General features: G+C 49.8%; 1 protein-coding gene across 2 annotated transcripts in view; it reads left to right on the top strand.

Annotated features, from left to right (window-relative positions):
• The window catches only part of SLC4A8 (solute carrier family 4 member 8), a 76,630-nt gene that overhangs the window by 26,199 nt on the left and 34,078 nt on the right, over positions 1-16,353 (top strand). For both annotated transcript variants that reach the window (XM_075901677.1, XM_006122693.4), the window contains exons 2-9: positions 56-137; positions 6,613-6,750; positions 7,932-8,067; positions 9,180-9,340; positions 11,465-11,653; positions 12,596-12,687; positions 15,064-15,221; positions 16,235-16,322. In XM_075901677.1, coding sequence (XP_075757792.1) covers positions 56-137; positions 6,613-6,750; positions 7,932-8,067; positions 9,180-9,340; positions 11,465-11,653; positions 12,596-12,687; positions 15,064-15,221; positions 16,235-16,322 — 1,044 coding nt within the window. The remainder of the gene's footprint in view (positions 1-55; positions 138-6,612; positions 6,751-7,931; positions 8,068-9,179; positions 9,341-11,464; positions 11,654-12,595; positions 12,688-15,063; positions 15,222-16,234; positions 16,323-16,353) is intronic.

The following is a 16,353-nucleotide window of genomic DNA, read 5'->3' as shown; positions in this document are numbered from 1 at the left end:
GTGAAATGTTTCGGTGTCCCTGAATCTACATTGGTTTGGTTTTGTTTTTAAACAGAGAGCTGACGAAGAGGCGGTTGTGGATCAAGGCGGGACCAGTAATGTTGTTAATATTCATTATGAAAAAGAAGAGCTGGAAGGTAAGGCTCCGAGCTGCTTCTGAGAACTAGAGTTGTTGCTTTTCTTGGACATCATTCATTTCTAGCTGGATGGTGCTTCGTGGTTAATAAGAATTAAGATAGATGAAGTCTGGTCATAACACAACTTCCATCAGTCCCTTTGTGACTGGATTGTCCTTCCCCCTCCGGAGTGCTGTTGTTTACTTTTCCTTGCATACCGGAGGCCTCGTGTTCCGTTGGGCAGCCCTTTTGCACTAGTGCAAAGTATGGTGTAAATGGTGACCATTTAGGCGTGGCAGTATTTTACCCCTCACTGGTGTAAATACCAGCAGGAGGGGCAGAGCCACCGAGAATCAGGCCCTGTGAGCACTGCTGAGCTGTGTCAGGCTAATTCTGTAGCGTTACGTTTTGGTGCCAGTCGCCACACACAGTGGCACAAAGAGCCATTGTGCACGTTCACAGTGGTCTGGCAGTGCAAAGGGGCGTGAAGGCACAGGAGCGGGAGGCCTATTCACGGGTCCCACGGTGGCAAGAAGCGGCGGAAAAGCGAGAGCAGACGGGCAGTGTGGGGGGTAGGCAGTGGCTTATCACCGGATAGACGTCACTGGACAAGCTATCCCTGGAGAAAACGTTCTCATAGCCTGGTCCATCCCTCTGTGCAAAACCGTTAGGGGGCGTGTCTGTCTCGGTTCGTGACTCACTACTGCGGCGCCACCTGCTGGTCATGCTGGGAATGAGCCCAGCCTCACAGCGCCCTCTGCTGGCGGTGTCTCGCCCGCCGTTACCTACCTTTTTGTCCGTTCTCCACCGCTCGCCCCTCCCAGACTGAGGCGCCCTTCCCTCTGGGTGCTGCCCAGCCGTAGCACCCACACTCCGAGGTCCTCCCCTCCCAGGGAACCCTCATTATCTCTAAGCCACCATCTTGCCTCAGTGGCCCACTGCTGTTCGTCCCCTAGCCCCTTCCCTCAGGGGCAAGCTGCAGTCTGAACTGGCTGTTTCATCGTGGGCCAGGGGGACGGGACCTGCTGCCTGTTCCTACCCTGGCTGCTCCTCTGTACCCCGAGTATCTCCCTGAGCCCCTTTTGCTGGGCCTCAGCCTGGGGCTTATTCAGGCCCGAGCACCCCGGCTCCCCACTTTTCCCCAGCACTGCTTTGTCCAAGGTGCCCTTGCTAGGAGGCAGCTAGGCCCCTCTCCCTCCAGAGCTGGAGCAAGAATGTGCCGCCATTTTGCCAGCCATCTTTTTATACAGCCCTGCCGGGCTCTGATTGGCTGCCTCAAGCCCTCTCCCGATTGGCTCCCAGCTTCAGTCCTCTCCCAGGGCTTTTTTAACCCTTTCCATTCCAGTGCAGGGCAACTGCCCCATCACTGGGTCTTTCTGAGGGAAGCTCCCACAGGAGCGACACAAACGGGAATTTCAGTAGGTTTACCCCAACTTTAGAGGGTGTGTCTAGACTACAGGGTTTTGTTGACAAAAGTGGACTGCGTCTAGACTACCGCCGAGTTCTGTCGACAGAACGCGGCAGTTTTGTCGACGGCGGTAAACCTCATTCTACGAGGAATAACGCCTTTTGTCGACAAGAGTTCTGTCGACAGAACGCGGCAGTTTTGTCGATGGCGGTAAACCTCATTCTACGAGGAATAGCGCCTTTTGTCAACAGAGTTCTGTGGACAGAAGACGTTATGGCATCTACACTGTCCTTTGCCTCTACACTCTCATGTCGACAAAGCGGCTTGCTTTGTCGACAGAACTGGATGTCGTCTAGACGCTCTTTGCCGACAGAATCTGCCAACAAAGCCTCTGTCGACAAAAGCCTGTAGTCTAGACATACCCTAGGTGACGCAAGGCTAAGAGTAACCCCCACACTGAGCATGGTTCACTGTCCCATGCTGTGGCACCTAGACCACAGCCACAGATAAGCTCAAGAGACCTCTACAGGATGGCTTCGGAGCTAGCTGGCTTTTAGCTCAAAGGGTAGAGGTTCCTATACTAAGCTCTAAAGGTTCCAGGTTCAAATCTGCCTCCGGGTGGTTATACAAAAGTCATAGGTTCAAATATGCCTCCTGGCAGTTATATAAGCATGACAGCTCCTAGTTGGGCTGACCGCCCAATCTTGTCGTTAGCTTTTAATTCTTACGTTTAGTTTGGAAGCGCACAGGGACCAGCTGCAACCCCCTGGTGCTAGCGCTGGGGGAACATGGAGCAGTACCCAGACCTTGCCCTGCAGAGCAGAGCCGGGCTGAGGAGAGGAGAAGAGAAGAGGCAGAGGAACAGGCTGCATTGGCACTTGAATGAAGTCGCTACGGCGCTGACAGGAGTTTGTCGGTCAGGGCTGGGCAAGATGCAGCCCAGGGAGGGATCCGGCCCATCTGATGCATGGATCCGGCCCCCAGCCTGTATCAGGATCCTATTTAAACGGCTCCCGGTCGCGGTGCTCCCCTGGCTGCAAGCTTTTTAAATAGCCGCAGCAACCCCAGCGGCTGCCTGACAATGCAGGAGTATCAGGGCCGGGAGCCGCGAGCCCTTTGCTGTGTTTTGAATTCCAAACCTCTCGCACATTTCGGTTCTGTTCAAGCCACAGAAATACACCAGACGGGCGTTTTTCTGCAACACGCTTGGCCTAAAAATGTTTGCCCTGCCCTGGTTTCAGCGATGATACAAGACACAGGGTGTGACGGCGTGTTGGGGGGGGGGGGGACTGACCCTGCACCCCATCCACAGCCGGAGGTGAGACTCATCCAACCAGTAGAGTAGAAGGGTTATTGGTTCACAGGGACACAGCGTAGCTTAGGAGCGATGTTAGCACAGGCACCTAGAGCAGGCAGCCTTATTCCTCTTGGAGGAATTATTCCTCTTGGACCCTTCACCCCCCCCTTCCCTGCTCTAAGCCTCCGCAGAGACTGCCCCACACTCACAGCCACTGCTCACCGGCCCCAGGCAGCCCTGCTTCCTGGTTTGTCCTGCTTCCAGGGCCAAGGTGCTATCAGCTGTCACCTGGGCCTCAGGAAGTTAGGAAAAACTATTTTACTAGGAGGGTGGTGAAGCACTGGGATGGGTTCCCTAGGGAAGTAGTGGAGTCTCCATCCCTAGAGGTGTTTAAGTCTTGGCTTGACAAAGCCCTGGCCAGGTTGATTTAGTTGGGATTGGTCCTGCCTAGAGCAGGGGGCTGGACTTGACCTTCTGAGGTCTCTTCCAGCTCTATGGTTCTATGATTCTATGTGAGAGACTGAACATACGTCCCCCGTTGGTCATGCCCAGCCTCCCCCTCCTCATGCCGCTAGTGCTGCAGGGCCTGGGGAAACTGAGGCACACACACACAGTGTCACTTCAGAGCCGCACAGGACAGTAGGATCACATATCACGCTACAAGACAAACGGTGAATGCAACACCAGGGCGAACACAGGACTACAAAAACAAACCGCACCGCCACTACATCACACAGGGCAATATCGAACCAGTCCTTTCCATTTTTGGTTCCAGTCTCTCTCCCGGCTTGGACAGATTTCAAACCCAGGGGAGGGGCCGTCATGATCATCAAGTCTGACAGCGTCCGTCCCAGGGCCCAAAAAAATCTCATTACATTTCAGGTTCATCCCGACAAAATGGGCTGAAAGTAGTAATAAGCGAGGCGGCCGGTATTTTCCCCACAAACGCATATAAACAAAAGAACAAAATAATGCCAGCGAAACAACATTAGCTGGCACAGACAGGTTGGATGACTCATCACCGTATTTTTAGTCCAGCAGGTAAAAAACCCAGCGTTGAAAGGCCACTAGAATAATTTGAATGCTGAAGGTGTCTGGCTGGGATTTGTCTAATGCAGTTCATTAGCAGATTGGCTCTGTCTCCTCCTATGTTAGGCCTTCTGCAAGCTTTTAAAATAATTACCTTCCGCCTCTGCTTGATGAACTGTTGGGAACGTGATCCTGTTAAAATAAATTGCAAAGGGGGTTGATTCCTTCCTATGGGCTTTTCAACGCAAGCAGCTGTCTTGGTTTTGAAGCTTGGTAAGAATAAACTAAGCCAGAGACGTCAGCTCTAAAAGCGAACAAGCTCACGACCCCTAAGAGGTGCTGTGCAAAGCGGCGCCTCGGTCGATAGCTGATGGACTCGGTTGAGAGAATATGGACTGAGTTCTTGTCTACATGAGGAAGTTGCCCTAGTTTTACTTGAATCCGTGTTTGCGCCGGTGTGGTTAACTCAATGCAAACCTCATTGATTTAGAAGCTGCTTATTTCTGTTGAGTTCGAACTTGTTTCCAGTGGGCAGTTTCAATCCTTCATGCTACACTTTTCTCTGCTAGGTTGAAGAGACTACAGGCAGTCCCCGGGTTACATGGATCCGACTTACATCGGATCCCTACTTACAAACGGGGTGAGGTAACCCCGCACTAGCTGCTTTTCCCCCTAGCAGACCAGGGAGACGCGAAGCTAGCGCCCCACCCAGCAGACCAGGGAGACGTGGAGCAGCTTTTCTCAGCAGACACCTCAGCTTGAGAATAAAGGACGGAGGGAAGTGAGGGGTGGGAGAATAAAACTGAGCTCTGGAGAAATGTTTGGCTAGAGTTTCCCCTACAATATGTACCAGTTCCGACTTACATACAAATTCAACTTAAGAACAAACCTACAGTCCCTATCTTGTACGTAACCCGGGGACTGCCTGTATTATTAAATATTAGTTCCCCAGGTAAGTCATCCCTTAACCTTCTCTGGGTTAAGACAAATAGAATGAGCTCTTTAAGTCTTATCACCATAAGACTAGTTTTCTACAGGTTCACCTTCTCTAGTCCGGCACCCTTGGGACCTCTCCGGTGCCGACTCAGAGAATTTGCCAAAACATGGGAGGTCGATATTGTCTAGCAGCATTACCAACACTGCCTCTGCTTGCTGGGCTCAGAGAAGACATGGAGGGGTAAATTAGAGCTAAGTAACAGCACCGAACACTGCGGATACATCTACACTGTGGCATTTGCCTCAAGAGCCTATGCAAATGAAGCATGGATTAGCATATCACCACACTTCAGTTGCATAATTTGTTCAAGCCGGCTTTTGCGCAAGGGGTTTTTGTGCAAGAACAAGCAGTATGGACGGGGTTTTTTTGCGCAACCCCCCCCGTTTTACACAAGATCCTTATGCCTCTCCCGGAGTTTTTGCACAAAACCTGAGGTTTTTGCACAAAATACCCTGTCTTACTGCTTGTTTTTGTGCAAAAACCCCTTGCGCAAAAAAAAAAAAGCTTGAATAAATTATGCAAATGAAGCATGTGATCTGCTAATCCACCCTTCATGTGTATAGGCTCTTGCGGCAAAGACCGCAGTGTAGATGAAGCCTGAAGAGCCAGGACTGGGGGCTTTAAACAAACTTTATGGGACTGCGGAAAACTCGGCTACACCCACAATAAGTGGACACCCGGCAAACTAAAATCATGCCGGACCATGGATGTTCCCAGACAGACAGTGCCGGATTAGAGAGGTTCAAGCTGTGGTGAGTCTCATGGTTCTGAACTCTCCAATTTATCATCATCCGGGTCAGACCTGGGCTGAGTACAGAGGTCTCAAATCTCTGCCTACTTGAGATTCCCACTCCAGTGTCTCCAGGGAGATACGGTTTTAATGTCTCATGCTTCTGTTCTACCCCATCAGCTGGGCTCCCTGGCAGACTCCATCTCCCATGATGCACAGTGTTCTGCCCTCTGACTGCACAGAATGGTGCAAGTGCATCATGGGAAATGTAGTCAGACTGGGACGCCTGACCTAGATAGGTGAATGAGACTCGTAAATTGAACCCCGAGGGCAGCTCCGGCTGGCGCCGGTACTGCTGGCCGTCGTGAGGAGTAAGGGAAGCCAATGGGAGTGTTTGTTCCCATCAGCCTCCTTCTGTGAAGACTTTTAGGTAGCTGGAGCTGCAGCCCTTAAGCCGACCTTCCAGATCTAGTGTAAACCTGGCCTCCATGACGAATGTGGATAAGGTTGCCAGGTGTCCGGTACTGAACTGGACCGTCCGGTATTTTCGCCTCCTGTCCGGTAAAAAAAATTCAGAAAATACCGGGCACCAAAAATGTCCACTACTTTCTGATTTTTTCCCAGCCAGGAAGCAAAAATTCCGGGCTGTCGGGCTCAATACGGAGGTAGCCTGGCAACCCTAGTGCTTACCAGGATCCACAGGGGAGCTGCCCAGCCTAGCGCAGGGAGGCAAGATGGCGGGCGGCTGCCGTCAGCCTGTTGGGGCCAAAAAACCTCATCACACCGTTTTAAAGGGGCCATGGTTTTGCTTATCAACTTTAGGGTCTGTTTTTTTTTCCCTCAACACACTTTTTCCTGGTGTGTTTTTGTGGTTTGGTATTTTTTCTGAAACCGTCTGGCACCCCTAAATGCGGAACTGATTTTGAACATGGTGAGCTCTGTGAGCAGCACCGTGATACCCTGGGCGCTGTTCCTCCTTCCAGGCCCTGTGATGCTGACAGGGACACAAGCTAACATCCCTCCACTTTGTTGCAGGGCACAGGACACTCTATGTGGGGGTACGGATGCCTTTGGTGAGACAAGGCCACAGACATCACCGGACCCATGGCCAACGACACAGGAAACGAGACCGGGCGAAGGGAGCCATTCAGGAAGAAGAGGCGGAGTCTCATGGTACATAAAACCCCAGGCTGATGGGTGAGGGCAGGCCGGGCGATACACAACGGTCTGGAGCTCCTGGCTAACTCTGGCACTACTGTGATAGTGGCACCGGCTGGAGCCCTGTGGCTTTTAAATTGCTGTTGGAGTGCCGCGCAGCATGCTCCTGGCAGCACTGAGGGCTGTGGGAGGCGGTGCCAAATTCCAGCCCCACCCCTTCTGAGATCCCGCCCCTTTCAGGGCATGGAGCAGGCCCCCCTCCCGTCTTGCCCAGGGGCTGTTGGACCCGCCGTGTGATGAGAACATGGCGTTCATTTAATGCCGGAAGCATAATTTAGGTCGTTAACGTGGGGAAGGGGGCAAAAGGAGCAGCTGTCCTGGGGCCCGGCAATTTCAAAGGGCCCAGGGTTCCTGGCTGAGGGGCAGAAGGGCTGGCTGTGGGAGGCTAGCCCCCAACCCCACTCCTGCCCAAGGGCCAGGCCCCTCTGGGGGCCGAAACCACCCCTCCCCCACACTTTGCCTGGGGCCCAGCCAAGTCTGTCAGCCGTCCTGTGTGTAAGTAAATGGGCACAAATATTTTGGTTATGGGTCTTTGATTCCAGGGCCAGAAGGGACCATTATAATGCAACTTTTTACCCATCGAAATGCACCGTTTATCACTTTCTAATTTCCTGAGGGGTGCTTGACTCCCACCTACCCCAGGGCCCGCCCCCACATCACCCCTTCTCCCCAGGCCTCACTCTGCCCTGCCTCTTTCCACCAAAGAACTGACTGCCTGAGGCCCCGCCCCTTTGCCCAAAGCCCCGCCCCTTCTGTCCGAAGCTCCGCCCCTTCCCGGGGCATGGAACCGGCCTTCCCCCATCTTGCTGCTGGGTCTGTGGTGGCTATTGGCCCTGCTGGTTGAGGGGGAGTGTGAGGATCTGATAGGTGAGGTTTCCGGTGGGTGCTCGACACCCACAATTTTTTTGTATGGGGGCTCCTGGAGCCCCCACCCTGTCGGTGTCTGTGAATTTGATATTTGGCTTGTGACGCAGGGGTGAGTTTGAAACCAAGTGCCGTTGCCCCGGTGTTCCTATTAGAGGCCCCTAGCGCTGAGCAACCTCTTCCTTTCCAACGGGGCGTTTTTGTAAAAAACGGTCTAACATGGTCGTACTCCCCCCCCCCCCCCGCTGCCTCTTCTGCTCTTTGCTCATCAGACACCCCGTCTCAGCGTGTCCAGTTCATCCTGGGCACGGAGGAGGACGAGGAGCACGTTCCCCACGACCTGTTCACGGAGCTGGATGAGATCTGCATGAAAGAAGGGGAGGATGCAGAGTGGAAGGAAACGGCGAGGTGAAACGACGCTATAAACTCCCTCCCCCCCATGAAACTGCATGTGTTCCCCACCATTCGAGTATTTGGTACCATTTCGTTGACCTTTTACCCAACGGCGCCACCTGCTGGGAGAAGAGATGCTGTTGCTAGACAGGGCTTTCCTAGGCGGGCATTTCCAGAGTGTGGCTCGGTAAAGCAAGGAGGGAGGAAGAGATGAGGCAGGCCCATATATAGGAGCCCTCTTCTATTTCTTTATGGGCCTGCTGTGTGACAAAGTCCGTTCTTTGTTCATCAGAGGGCCGTAGGCTCCTGGCTGTCCACCAGAAGGCCCAGGGTTCTCAGTGCGTCCAGTTCATCAAGAGACGTGATTATTCTCCTTTATTTGGCACTGGTGAGGCCACAACTGGACTATGGTGTCCAGTTCTGGGCCCCCCATTACACAAAAGATGTGGACGCACTGGAGAGGGTCCAACGAAGGCAACCAAAATGATTCGGGGGCTGGAGCACATGACCGACGAGGAGAGGCTGAGGGATTTGGGCTTGTTGAGTCTGCAGAAGAGAAGAGCGAGGGGGGATTTGAGAGCAGCCTGCAACTCCCTGAAGGGGGGTTCCAAAGAGGATGGAGAGAGGCTGATCTCAGGGGGGCCAGGGGGCAGAACGAGGAGCAATGGGCTCAAGTTGCAGTGGGGGAGGTCTAGGTTGGATATTAGGACAAACTATTTCCCTAGGCGGGTGGGGAAGTGCTGGGCTGGTTTCCCTAGGGAGGGGGTGGAATCTCCATCCCTAGAGGTGTTTAAGTTGACAAAGCCCTGGCTGGGTTGATTGAGTCGGGATTGGTCCTGGTTTGGGCAGGGGGCTGGACTCGATAACTCCTGAGGTCTCTGCTTCCCCTGGGATTCTATGATTCTGTGAGATGGAAAATAGTTCCTTCCACACGTTATTGAAGCGGGAGGGAACGTTTTTATCAGCAGCTTCAACGCCATGCGAAAAGCACACTGAGCCCCTTGGCCCCTTTCCTTTGAACCCTTCCTTGGGCGACCCAACGTCTCTTGTGTAGACTTGCATAGGAGTCTCTTCCCTGGACCTGGTCGCTGCGCAGCCTGATTGACGTTGGTTTGCAATGCTCCCAGGTGGCTGAAGTTTGAAGAGGACGTGGAGGACGGGGGAGAACGCTGGAGCAAACCCTACGTCGCAACGCTTTCGCTGCACAGCCTCTTTGAACTGAGGAGTTGCATCATGAATGGGACCGTCCTTCTGGATATGTGCGCCAACAGCATCGAGGAAATTGCAGGTACAGCTTGAACCTCTCTCGTCCGGCACCCTCGGGACCGGACTGGAGCCAAGCCAGAGAATTTGCTGGGCGATGGAAAGTCAAGATTGGTTAGCAATACAGTCTGGGGGCTGAAAACAAACTTTATGGGGCTGCGGGAAACTTGGCCACACCTATGATAAGGGGACATCTGGATTATTAAAATCTTGCTGGACCACGGAGGTTGCTGGAGCAGAGAGTGCTGGATTAAATGAGTACTGTGTACAGATGTGGTCTTCTCACCTTTAAAAAGATATTTTGGCTTGGAAAGGGTTCAGAAAAGGGCAACTAAAATGATCAGCGGTATGGAAGAGGTCCCATATGAGGAGAGGCTAAAGCGACTGGGACTTTTCAGTTTAGAAAAGAGGACACTAAGGAGGGATATGACAGAGGTCTATAAAATCATGAGTGGTGTGGAGGGGGTGAATAAAGAAAAGTTATTCATTAGTTCCCATAATGTAAGGACTAGAGGACACCAAATGAAATGAATGGGTAGCAGGTTTAAAACTAATGAGCGAAAGTTCTTCTTCACACAACGCAGTCAACCTGTGGAACTCCTTGCCAGAGGAGGCTGTGAAGGCTAGGACTATAACAGAGTTTAAAGAGAAGCTAGATAATTTCATGGAGGTTAGGTCCATAAAAGGCTATTAGCCAGGGGATAAAATGGTGTCCCTGGCCTCTGTTTGTCAGGGGCTGGAGAGGGATGGCAGGAGACAAATTGCTTGATCATTGTCTTCGGTCCACCCTCTCTGGGGCACCTGGCACTGGCCACTGTCGGCAGACAGGCTACTGGGCTAGATGGACCTTTGGTCTGACCCAGTACGGCCGTTCTTATGTTCTTATGTTCAACCTAAACTTGCTCTTGTGAGTGATCTGTCATGTCATGGCCGAGGAGAAAAAGTTTTAGGGAATATCCTTTGTGTTTTTCCCTGTGCCCCATGTTTGTGCCTGCAAAATCCTCGGTAGGGATGTCACCAGAATAGCCAGGGTTAAGTAAATATTTTAGAATATGCACGGGAACCAAACTTTAGATTTAGAATCTTGCCTTTTCCAGCCTGATATCCTGACTACATTCATCCAATCAGCATCCAGAAACAGACCACATGCCAATCAAAAGTTTTTCCTAATGATCAAAAGTTTTTCCTAATGTCCAACCTCAACCCCCCCTGTGGGGGGCATGAAGAAACTCGAGGGGGGGGGTGAGATGACGCAGCCCTCCTCCCCCCGTCAATTCTCCCCCCTAAGTTTTGCTGCTATTTTTGTTTTTTTGGCCTGGCCTTTTTTTTTTTTCTCAACAAGTTTTGCTGCTGGGGGCGGGGGTGCTGGGGGCGGGGGTGGGGTGGGAGCAAGAGTTTCTCAAAAATCAAAACCGGGGTGTGATGCCGAAAAGTTTAGGAACCGCTGGTCTAGATAGTGCTGGGTCCTGCCATGAGGGCAGGGAGCTGGATTCGATAACCTCTCAAGGTCCCTTCTAGTTCTAGTGATTCTATGATTATGCCCCACCTCCTGTCTTGATTTTTCACACGTCTGATCTGGCAACCCTAGAGGCATGCAGCCTCCTTCCCAAGCCCCTCGTGGGTTATGAATGTCACACGCAGGACCAGGTGCTATTCCACCGGAGCGCCGGCGGCCTCTTCTGGCTGTCTGGGACTGTAGCAATTCTCGGAATGAATCCCAGCTCAGTTTCTCCATGTGTGGAATGGGGTTTCCCCTTCCCCAACTGGTGGGGAGGTGAAATTTGGTGATTCCTGCAACCAGGGAGTCGTTTTGAGCCCAGAGCTAACAAAGAATGGTTTGATGACGTGTAGCTCTGTCTATGGTACTTACACGGCCTGTTTTACTGAAGGCGCTAAGCATCTCCGGCTCCACGATGCATTTATCCTCACAACTCCCCCCGGGAGGTAGACTCATGCTCTTATCTCAGGTGTAACTGAGGCTTAGGGAACATGCCAAAGGCCACACAGGAAGTGTGTGGCAGAGCCAGGACACACATTCAGTCCTAGGGTCATGCCCTACTCAGTGTACTGCCTTTCCTACTGGCTCATACTTTTAGCACGTAGACATCCATCAACGATACAGTCAGAGAATTGGTTTTCTCCTCCCCAGATTTGATCTTGGATCAGCAAGAACCAAGCAGCGAGTATGATGAAAGCACGAGAGAAAGAATCCGCGATGCCCTCTTAAAAAAGCACCACCATCAGAATGAGAAGAAGAGGAACAACCTTCTTCCGATTGTCCGCTCTTTTACTGACGTCAGCAAGAAGCAGTCGGATCCGCACTTATTGGACAAACCAGGTGAGAAGTTTTGTCTTCAGATCACCCGACCCTTTGAGGTGGAATTTTCCAGAGGGTGTAAGTTACCAAAGAAGCAGAAATCCCAGCTGACTTATTCACCACTTTGCTGGAAAAAAAGCTGGCTTTTTAGCATCTTGGGCAGAGCTGGAAAGCTAAAGACATTTTGGTTTGCCAGTGGTGATGAAAAACCGAAAAAAATCATTTTGAGTTGACCGCAAAACAGAATATTTTGCAATTTTGGCAGATCAAAAAAGTTCTAAAACATCCCCTCATTTCAGATCGGACAAAACACTGTTTCAATTTTAAGAATTTGAAAAATAATATTGAAGGAAATTTCTAAACTGCCTGTTGCCTCGACCCAAAATAATCAAAGTGTTTTATTTGAAAATGTCGAAATGAAACATTTCAGCTCATTTATCAAGATGCCTCAGAATAAGAAGACCTGTTGTAATGGGGATGCTGGGAAATTGGGAGGAAGTTTCTACAAGGTTTTTCTATTCTTTATTTCTCTTCCCCCTCCCCCTTCACGATGGGACCATGAGAGAAGGCGTAATTGTATTGGGCAGTTCTGGAGCTGTTGATATATTTGTGCGGGTGTCCTTGTAGCCAGTGGTAGCGGAGTGTGACTACTTAGCATTCATGCAAATGCGATGCTGATCAGTACGTCACAAATACCAATAGGTCAGCTGATGGGGGTGCAAAAGGGGACAGAGCCTCAGACCGCTCTGACAATCTGGGTGGCTCTAACAGCTGACTGCCTTTAGCCCCGCCCCTTCTGCCTGAGGCCCCTCCCCCTCTCGGGCCACGGAGCCAGCCCCTCCTTCCACCTTGCCCCAGGGTCTGCCGTGGCTGCCAGTCCCACTAAATCCCAACGACTATCCCGCAGGAGAGTGTGTTTTCCACAAATGGTGCTAAGGAAACACATTTCCCTTTGCTTTTCAGCAACGCACACGCTGTCTCCGCACCCTGGCACGACCAATCTTGAAATTAAAAACGGAGTGACCCACGACACGAGTCCTATGGATTTAAGCAAGGTGAGAAGCGACGTGAGGCGGTGTCAGCCCAGGTAAAGGCAAGTGGTAGGCTCCATCTGAGGGGGCCAGAGGTTTCGAGAGCTCGGCATGCTGGGTGAAAAACTGGTCGGAAGTATCACAATGAGGGTGGGGGAGAAGTGGAGGTTAATACGATTTTTTAGCCAAAACGTTTGGGGGGAGGGGGCTGGAAAATAGATTTGGGTCATCGAAAACGTTTTATGTGTTGGTATTGAATGTGCTGAAATGGCTCAGTTGGAAACAAAAATTCTGAAAAAAAAATTGGTTAGACATTTTCTGACTGAATCTTTTTGCTTAGAAACCACTTTTCCTTTTGAATGTTACCTCCGTCCCATCAAACAAACAAACAAACAAACAAACAAACAAACAAACCTACCCTCTCCCCTCCCCCAAATGAAACAAAACATTTTTTTCGGGTCCAGCAAAATATTTCATTTAACCCCAAACAATTATTTCCCCCATTTTTTTCTGGTTTGGCCAGTGAACCAAAAATCGATTATTTGCACTGGTCTAGTGCTAGTGCTTTGACAAAGCTAGACCTTTTGGAGGGGCATATTTGGGAGCTGAGCTTTTTTGAAAATCAGATCCTAGTTCTAGGTAATGAGAACTTGAAAATCCGTTCATGAGTTTTTATAACTTGGTTTTGCCCTTGGGTTGGGCCATAAAGGCTTAACCATCTGTCCACTGAACTCAGCCATTGACATGTGATGCTTATTTCACAAGACAGGTTGTACTGGAAGAGCTATACTGATCTAAATTCACTCAATATTAGAGCTGGGTGGTTTAAAAAACAAAACAGTAAATATGCCAAAACCGTTCCTTTTTTTCTGAGTGGTGAAAGTCTTCACAAATTTGGGTTAAAATTGACAAAGTTTTAACTGAAAAAAAAGATGTTTTTTCACACACACAAAAAAATCAAAAATCGAAATGCCTCATCATGTCCCAAAATGAAACAAAAATATCCTGAAAGACTGAATATCATTGTGGGTTGAACAAAGCATTTTTGGATGAACCAAAATGAAATGAAAAAATTAATTTCAGATCAACCAAAAACATTTTCTTCAACTGAAATAATTGTTTTCAGGGGTTTTTTGTTTGTTTGTTTGTTTCATTAAGAAAAATCACAAACATTCGTTTTTTGAGGGGCACAGAACTACATTTTGTTTAGGTTTATTTTTGGTTTGTGCTCTTAACCTGCTCCTCCCGCCCTCCCTGAACATAATATCAAATATTTGCTCATCTCTTTTCCTTAGAAAAAACTTTCCCATGTAAACAAGTCCTAAAGAACTTTTATAATAGTGCTACTGCATCCACGCGGAATCGGTTTAACTATTTCAGTAGAAAAGCACCCCCCAACCAAAATAATTAACCCAATATAAAACCTGTGTAGAAAGCAGGGCTTACCCATATGCAGCTACGTGGGGTACCTGAAAATTTGGGGGCATCACAGGGTCTTAATGTCCACCCATCTGTTTTTCTTCCTGTTCTGTTGTAGCTATGTAGTTTTATAACACTGTGGCTTTGCTTTCTCTGGAGAGGATCTAATTAACTTAACAGCCAGAGCTATTAGTAGAACATGGAACCTGTGAACGAACCATTTGAGTGGCAAAGAAGTCACTTAACAGGCTTTTGCCAAACCCCCCCCCCCCCCCCCCCCCCCCCCCCCGGTATATCCCATCAGTGTATGAATTTACTGTCTTCAGAGGGTAGCCGAGTTAGTTTGTACGGGATAAACTTAAAAAACAACAAATAGTCTGGTAGCACTTTAAAGACTAACAAAACATGTAGTGTCCTTCTGCTATGTATATTGGACAGACTTCTCAGACACTTCGCCAAAGAAGTAATGCCCCCAAATCAGACATCAGACATCTTCACAAGGAAAAACCAGTTGCTTTTCATTTCAGCCTACCTGGATATAGTCTTAACGACCTTACTACATGCATCTTACTTCAAAGAGACTTTAACACCGGATTACAGAGGGAAACTTCCGAACTTTCTTTCATCCTTAAATTTGACACTTTACCAATGGGCCTTAACAAAGATGCTAATTACCTTCACCATTACAAAGATAGCATCCCACTTATCACCCCTGATTGGCCATTCATTGACTCATATAGCTATTCCCTCCGTCCCTCACCCTACCTTCTGTACTAAATCTGATTTGCCAGTTTAATAATGTGTTCACTTTTTTCATTGTATTCCTTTGGTAGATATGGTCATGCCAATTCTCTTCCAGAATATGATCTGAGGAAGTGGGTCTGGCCCACAAAAGCTCATCACCTATTAAACCATCTTGTTAGTCTTTAAAGTGCTGCATAGTTTTTCGTAATGGTCTGGAAATAATTTCTTCCGCACCAGGCGGAACTTCATTTCATGAAGAAAATTCCGACCGGAGCAGAAGCGTCCAACGTTCTGGTGGGAGAGCTGGATTCCCTCCTTCGCCCCGTGGTGGCGTTTGTGCGTCTGACGCCAGCTGTCCTTCTCTCAGGCATGACGGAAGTCCCTATTCCAACGAGGTAAGGGCGTTAAAACCAGCTCACTTTTTAAAAATTAAGAATATGTTACAAATTAAATTCAAATGCGTGTGTGTGTGCGTGTGCTTGTGCGTGTGTGTGCGTGCATGTGCGTGTGCGTGCGTGTGCGTGTGTGTGTGCGTGTGTGTGCGTCTGCGTGTGTGTGTGTACACACGTACAAATCAGATAAAAACATTCTAGGGAAAGTCTGGCTGCACTCAGGACAGGTTTTCTCTTGTGCCTTTTATCACTTCATTGCAAAGGCACGAACATCAGAGCGGCCAGACTGGGTCAGACCAAAGATCCATCTAGACCAGTGTCCTGTCTTCGTACAGTGGCCAACGCCAGGTGCCCAGGGGGAATTAACGGAACAGGGAATCATCAAGTGATCCCTCTCCTGTCGCCCATTCCATCCTCTGACAAACAGAAGCTAGGAACACCATTCCTGCTCATCCTGGCTAATAGCCATTCATGAACCTTTCTTCCTTGAATTTATCTAGCTCTTTTTTGAACCCCGTTAAAGTCCTAGTCACCACAACATTCGGTATTTGATCCGAATGAGTTCCACCCATCAGGTGAAGCAAAGTTTTTACAGAAGCAATACACTTAAAGGTGGAGCCCTGTGCGGATACAACATTTGGTTTCCCATCCACATCCACAAAAAGGATCCACATCCGCAGATGCGGATACCGCCGGTTATAAGTTGGGTATCCACATCCGTATCCCTGTCCGCCTCCGTATCCTCCGAAATGAGCCGCAGATCTCCACATCCGCCGCTGCCGATCCCCGAGGCTATAAAGCAGAGAAGTGTGGATTTGCAGGGCTCTACGTAAAGGGGGAGGTTTTTAGAGGCAGTGCCTAACGCCCGTTGCAAGTCCATGACCGTGGTGGGCTAACGCCCATGAAAGCTGATTTACGGGGCAGATCCCTTTGGAAACGTCAGGATGTGCGTTTTCGCGCTTGGCCCCGGTTTTAATGAAGGCGGGTTTTTTTCTCTCCCTGTTTTCTCCGGCCAGGTTCTTATTTATCTTGCTGGGACCAGAAGGGAAAGCACATCAGTACCATGAGATTGGCAGATCCATGGCCACCATCATGACAGATGAGGTACAGTGTAGCACAAGTGACATTTTCAGCT

The sequence above is a fragment of the Pelodiscus sinensis genome, chromosome 19 (assembly GCF_049634645.1).
Source record: "Pelodiscus sinensis isolate JC-2024 chromosome 19, ASM4963464v1, whole genome shotgun sequence".
Lineage (NCBI taxonomy): Eukaryota > Metazoa > Chordata > Testudines > Trionychidae > Pelodiscus > Pelodiscus sinensis.
The sequence above is the reverse complement of the archived record's forward strand: the minus strand, read 5'-3'. Positions and strand labels throughout refer to the sequence as shown.